We start from the raw sequence: 5,000 nt of genomic DNA on the forward strand, positions 1-5,000 counted from the left end.
GTTAAAAAGTGTGGAATCTATGTAGATGTGCACAGTTGTATCATAGAATGGTAACATTATAGTACCATTATGAGGACAACAACAACAACAGCAACAATACTTTATTTCATCCCATAGTTACAATAAACTAATAACAATTATACAATAATTATACAATAATAACAATAGTATGTAGCAGATAATAGGGGTGTTGGCTGCCCGAAATAACCTAAAAGATGAAAACGCTGGGCAGCCAGTTAAAAGAAAAGATGTTAAAATGTTCAGAAACCAAATAATTGCTTAACAAGAGTTATTCATTATGATGTAATAGGTTACTATGGTAACAAAAAGCCATCCAAAAACACCCTATACTTTCCTTTAAACACTTGTAACCCAAAAATGACTCAGGTGATCTGACCCCTAATTTATGTTGTTGTGAAGTAATTAGTAGGCTAAGGTAAAACTTTCTACAGTGTCAACGCACTGACTCCCAGAGCACCCTTGGTGCACCCAGTTGACAGCGTTAGACAGCGTAAAATCTGTTAAGTCTCACTCCCAGGAGTCAATGGGTTAAAAGAAATTCTCCGGAGTGGGTTCATTTCTACTTTCACAACTTGGAAAATTTGAATTGGTGGCTCTAAAAATAAGAGATACATTTTAAACCATTTAACTTGTTCACGCCTCAAACGCCCTAGGAGGCCTAAAAATTGTCTAGCATTAGACAGAGCAAAATATATTACTTGTAAGTGTCACTCTTAGGGGTCAGTTGGTTAAAGTACGTTGGGTGATGGTTGAGAGCGTTGGTCAGCGAAACCAACCAAAGATGGTTTTCACTGAAATTGCGAAAAACGAAAATAAAAAATTGCTAAAACTACAACTGATACAACTGAGCAAACAAAAAACGGTTGATCCCATTAGAATGCCACGTAAGAAACTTAGTACAAGTTCTATCACACTGTCAATCTATTTTTACATGTTATTTTAGGGGAGGGAGAATAGGGTGTGAAAAAGGAGTTAATGAAACATGACCTTTTCAACCAACATAATGCAGGCAAGCTGTGTTGTTATAATAATTGAACTTGGCACAAAGGATAAGTGAGGGTATTCAACCCAACAGCATCTTGCTGTTTACCACGGTATTGCTTGCCGTGGCAAACCTAAACAAATCTCGGAGAAATTTCAGCACACCTCTTAGTTGCTGAGGTGAGAACTCAGAATCGATCTGCAAATCTGCCTTGGCAAAATAGAGGCAAATACATACATGTACTGTAGGTAAACACTTTCAGGTGGCACTTTACATTTATGTTTGGAAATTTGATTGATTGAAGTCAAAACTGAGTTTGGCATTTGGTACTCAAAGGTGAGATTTCACAGAATTATGAACATTGCAGTAATTCTTGCTTTTGGTTTTCTTCACAGCCTCAACAGAGCAATTCAGCCTGGCGAATCTCCATATTCAGTAGTCAAAGATTCTATAGTTCTATCTGATTCCTCGATTGATTGTAATGTTCTAAACAAGAGAAGAAATGTCTTACTTAGTCTTAAACTTCAAACGTTAAAAAAAAACTCAGTTAGGTTTACAATAAAGGAAGCAAACCCACTTAGGCCAAGATATGAAGTAAAGGATGTTTTAGTCCAGGAACCAGAAACTGTTGGGTAAGTCCAAAGAAGTACATGTAAATTGTTACGTTGAATACCCATTGAATAATTATCATTTACATGTATGACATACTGTCAAACTCCATCAAACATTGTACCCTGTCATGTCATGTTTTAGTTACCACAAACTCAAGCAAGATGATGACGGTGTTCACATTGGCTTCAATAACAACAGTGTTGTGTTAACGAATGATCCATTCCGAATTGACTTCCTGGTTGACAATGAAGTGGTTGTTTCAGTTAATTCAAGAGGGCTAATGAACTTTGAAGAGTATAGAGAAAAAAGGTACAGTGTTACAATCACCGTGGACTCACTCATTGTACTGTACCAGTGTTTTCAATAAATACTGGTAGGCAACGAAAAGTGTTGGCTAGTCACTTACGCTTACACTTTCCAAACTCATTTGGACTTAATGACAACATGAAGTTGTCTAGACATGATCATCAATAATTTACTTTTTAATTGTGTCAACTGGGTGTGAACTGTTAGTCTAAGAAATGGCTTGCCCCCAGACACCCCTAGAGGAAACGGCTGCTAGTCAAATTACGGCCATTTATTCTACTTCAACTCTAGGCTGTCAACTTCAAGTTCTACTGAAACCCTTGTGCATGCAAACGACCTCAGGCACAATTTTTCTCAATTTGGTTCTCCCGCCTATTAAAAACAAAATTCTTGATACCTTTTCCAAGCACTGTCTACAGTGTAAACTTTGTTTGTTGGTTCTTTGATCTCTATTATCCTCTCTTTTGTAGTTTAAAAAGAAATTTAATTCTTGACAAATTTAATTCTTGAAACTAGGAAGGTGCCAAAGAAAGTTGAGGATGAAGATGAAGCAGGGCATCCTCCTGGAGAGAATGAAGAAGAGAAATCAGACAGTCAATCTGAAATGGTTTGTGCTCCTTGCAATGTTACCAGTAAATAAGGATTGTTTGACCACCTTCAGAACAATTTGTATCAGAGTTAATCCATTTTTAGCAGCAAGAACTTTGAAACAGTCATAAGAACTATTTTTAAGTAAATCCATTTCCATGTGCAGTGAAACAAATTTGAAAACATGTTTTCCTACTTGTAAGAAGTCAGTTATGTTTAAAACATTGTCAGGTACCAGAGTGCTTGTTATTTTACATGTATGCATGTCACTTCGCTCAACTCATTTTTTAATTTTTGTTTCTGTTGTGCTCCAAATTCTCCACTCCTTTTCTTCCTTCAGTCACAGTCCCTTCCTTTGACAAGCTCATTGACCACCTTTGTACATTACACAAACAACTACCTGCTGCAGATGAATGCACACATTTATCTCAGTCTCTAAATTCATTGCTCATTAAGGGGGGGCAGTAATTTTATAATGGAAGCCAGTTTAGGGGTGAAAGGGATTAATTAATGGCAATTATAATTCTTACAAATACTTAAGGGTGAAGGTGTTGAAAAGAAAGAGGAGGAAGTAGTAGAAGAAGAGAATTGGGAAGAAAACTTTAAAGAACACAAAGATACCAGACCAAGAGGTAAAAGATATAATTATTTACTTCTAGTTGTGTACTATGCAGGGCTTCTGACAGGGTGCGGGGAAAAATAAAAAAAAATTGTGTGGGATTTTGGGGGCAAATTGTGTTGGAACCAACATGAATTGTGCGGGATTTCACAATGTTTCTGTAAACAAAAATAATGGGCATCTTATTGGTTGGTTTAACATATAATATGCCCAGATATTTTGTGAGTTGTGTAGTATTTTATGGCGAAGAAAACTATGAGCAATGAGCAAAATGTCCACGAGCATTAAAATTAATGTTAAACCATCGAATAAGAGATAAATTATATTTTTCCACTACAAAAAAGGTGTTATTTTGCTTCAATCTTATTTGTTAAGAGTGTTAAAAAAAAAAAGCATCATATCTCCTTCAGGGTGCTTGCGAACGATGTAAACAGCACAAAAAGCCAGCCAAATGTCCTTTATTTGATTGGATAAACGAAGTGTCAAGGGACAAGTGATGATACTGTAAGCTAAATTCTCAGGGTTTGTGTCGTGTTGAAAACAATTTTTTTCATTGAAAAACTCCTGTTCCCTCCATGTCTTCTCTGTTCTAAACCGGTCAAACCAGGACACTGCAGCGTATTACCGTCTCATGTTTTGCGTGTTCTCTTGACCAATCATGGTAAAATGGCATAATAGTGGAATAATAAGTACACGTACCATGTCAAGTGCTATGGCATGAACGTTTATTAAATTTTGTTTGTGGTTATCTCACTTATCAATTGTTTCCTACCTTTTTTTTACGTCTGTATTGTTGTGAAATTCCTTCATTAGGAATTAACATACATTGTGATTTACATAGCTTAGCTTGCTGTTCTCCCTGTAAAGGTTGAAGTTAAGAACCTAAACAATGTGCCTAAACTTGAAGAACTTTTATTGTTTTGGGCATTGGAGAAACACAACAGGAAATCGCCCCACAATCTCGATCCGCCAAATGAAGTGGAACAAGCTAGTGCCGAGGACCACGCAGAGCTACATAGAATGCCATGTATATCTTTTCTTCAATGTTTGACAAAGCTGTTAGACAAAAGGGAAAACAAAGGTGTTTATGGAGAGGAAATGGCCTGAAAATCGCTTGAAAAGGCTCTAAAAATCTTAGTTATGAACAGTAAAACGAGTAGTTATAAAAGCGCTAAGCACATCACTCAGTATTGTGCAGGATATTGCAAGATTTTTAGGAATTGTGTGTTATTGTACAGGGTTTGATCGAATTGTGTGGTCCCGCACCCTGTCAGAAGCACTGACTATGGTGTCACCATGGATTCAGAAGAAAGTTGATATTTTCTTTTCATAACCTAATGGTGTAGTGTAATTGATTGAATAGAACCAGAGTAATGACAAAAATTTACATAAGAACCAATTTTGTGTAAAGAGCAGTAACCCTTGACAAGAATGGGTTGGGTCCTTTTTGAAGGTGAAAGGATGCCCAAATTTCCCCCCCCCCCCCCCCCCCAATTCCCTTCTTCACCACCCTGCTGAACACAATGTGGCCTACATGTAAATATTCTTATAGAAGAGAGTGGTAGGTGGGGCAGGTGTTGAGAGATTGCATAGAAGAAAGTATTTTGTGTATGAACAAGAAAGTTAAAAATTCCAATTTTGGGGATTCATTTGTTACTTTTGTTAGTTACATTTTATTTTTTACTTTCATTTTTAAGGTCCTTGTTCAGTTGGTTTGGACATTTCATTCCTTGGTTTTGAGCATGTATATGGAATCCCTGAACATGCAGATAGTTTAGCACTTAAAACTACAGTGTAAGGAGATTGCAGTTTTGTGAAAATCATTTCACTTTATTCTTTATGTGTACATTACAATAAGAATGATAATTAATT

The 5,000-nt window shown here is 36.5% G+C and overlaps 1 protein-coding gene across 2 annotated transcripts in view; it reads left to right on the forward strand.

Moving 5' to 3' along the window:
- The window catches only part of LOC137981215 (neutral alpha-glucosidase AB-like), a 32,081-nt gene that overhangs the window by 3,535 nt on the left and 23,546 nt on the right, over positions 1-5,000 (forward strand). For both annotated transcript variants that reach the window (XM_068828546.1, XM_068828545.1), the window contains exons 3-7: positions 1,399-1,635; positions 1,757-1,924; positions 2,438-2,528; positions 3,051-3,141; positions 4,826-4,922. In XM_068828546.1, coding sequence (XP_068684647.1) covers positions 1,399-1,635; positions 1,757-1,924; positions 2,438-2,528; positions 3,051-3,141; positions 4,826-4,922 — 684 coding nt within the window. The remainder of the gene's footprint in view (positions 1-1,398; positions 1,636-1,756; positions 1,925-2,437; positions 2,529-3,050; positions 3,142-4,825; positions 4,923-5,000) is intronic.

Source organism: Montipora foliosa, chromosome 12, assembly GCF_036669935.1.
Source record: "Montipora foliosa isolate CH-2021 chromosome 12, ASM3666993v2, whole genome shotgun sequence".
NCBI lineage: Eukaryota > Metazoa > Cnidaria > Anthozoa > Scleractinia > Acroporidae > Montipora > Montipora foliosa.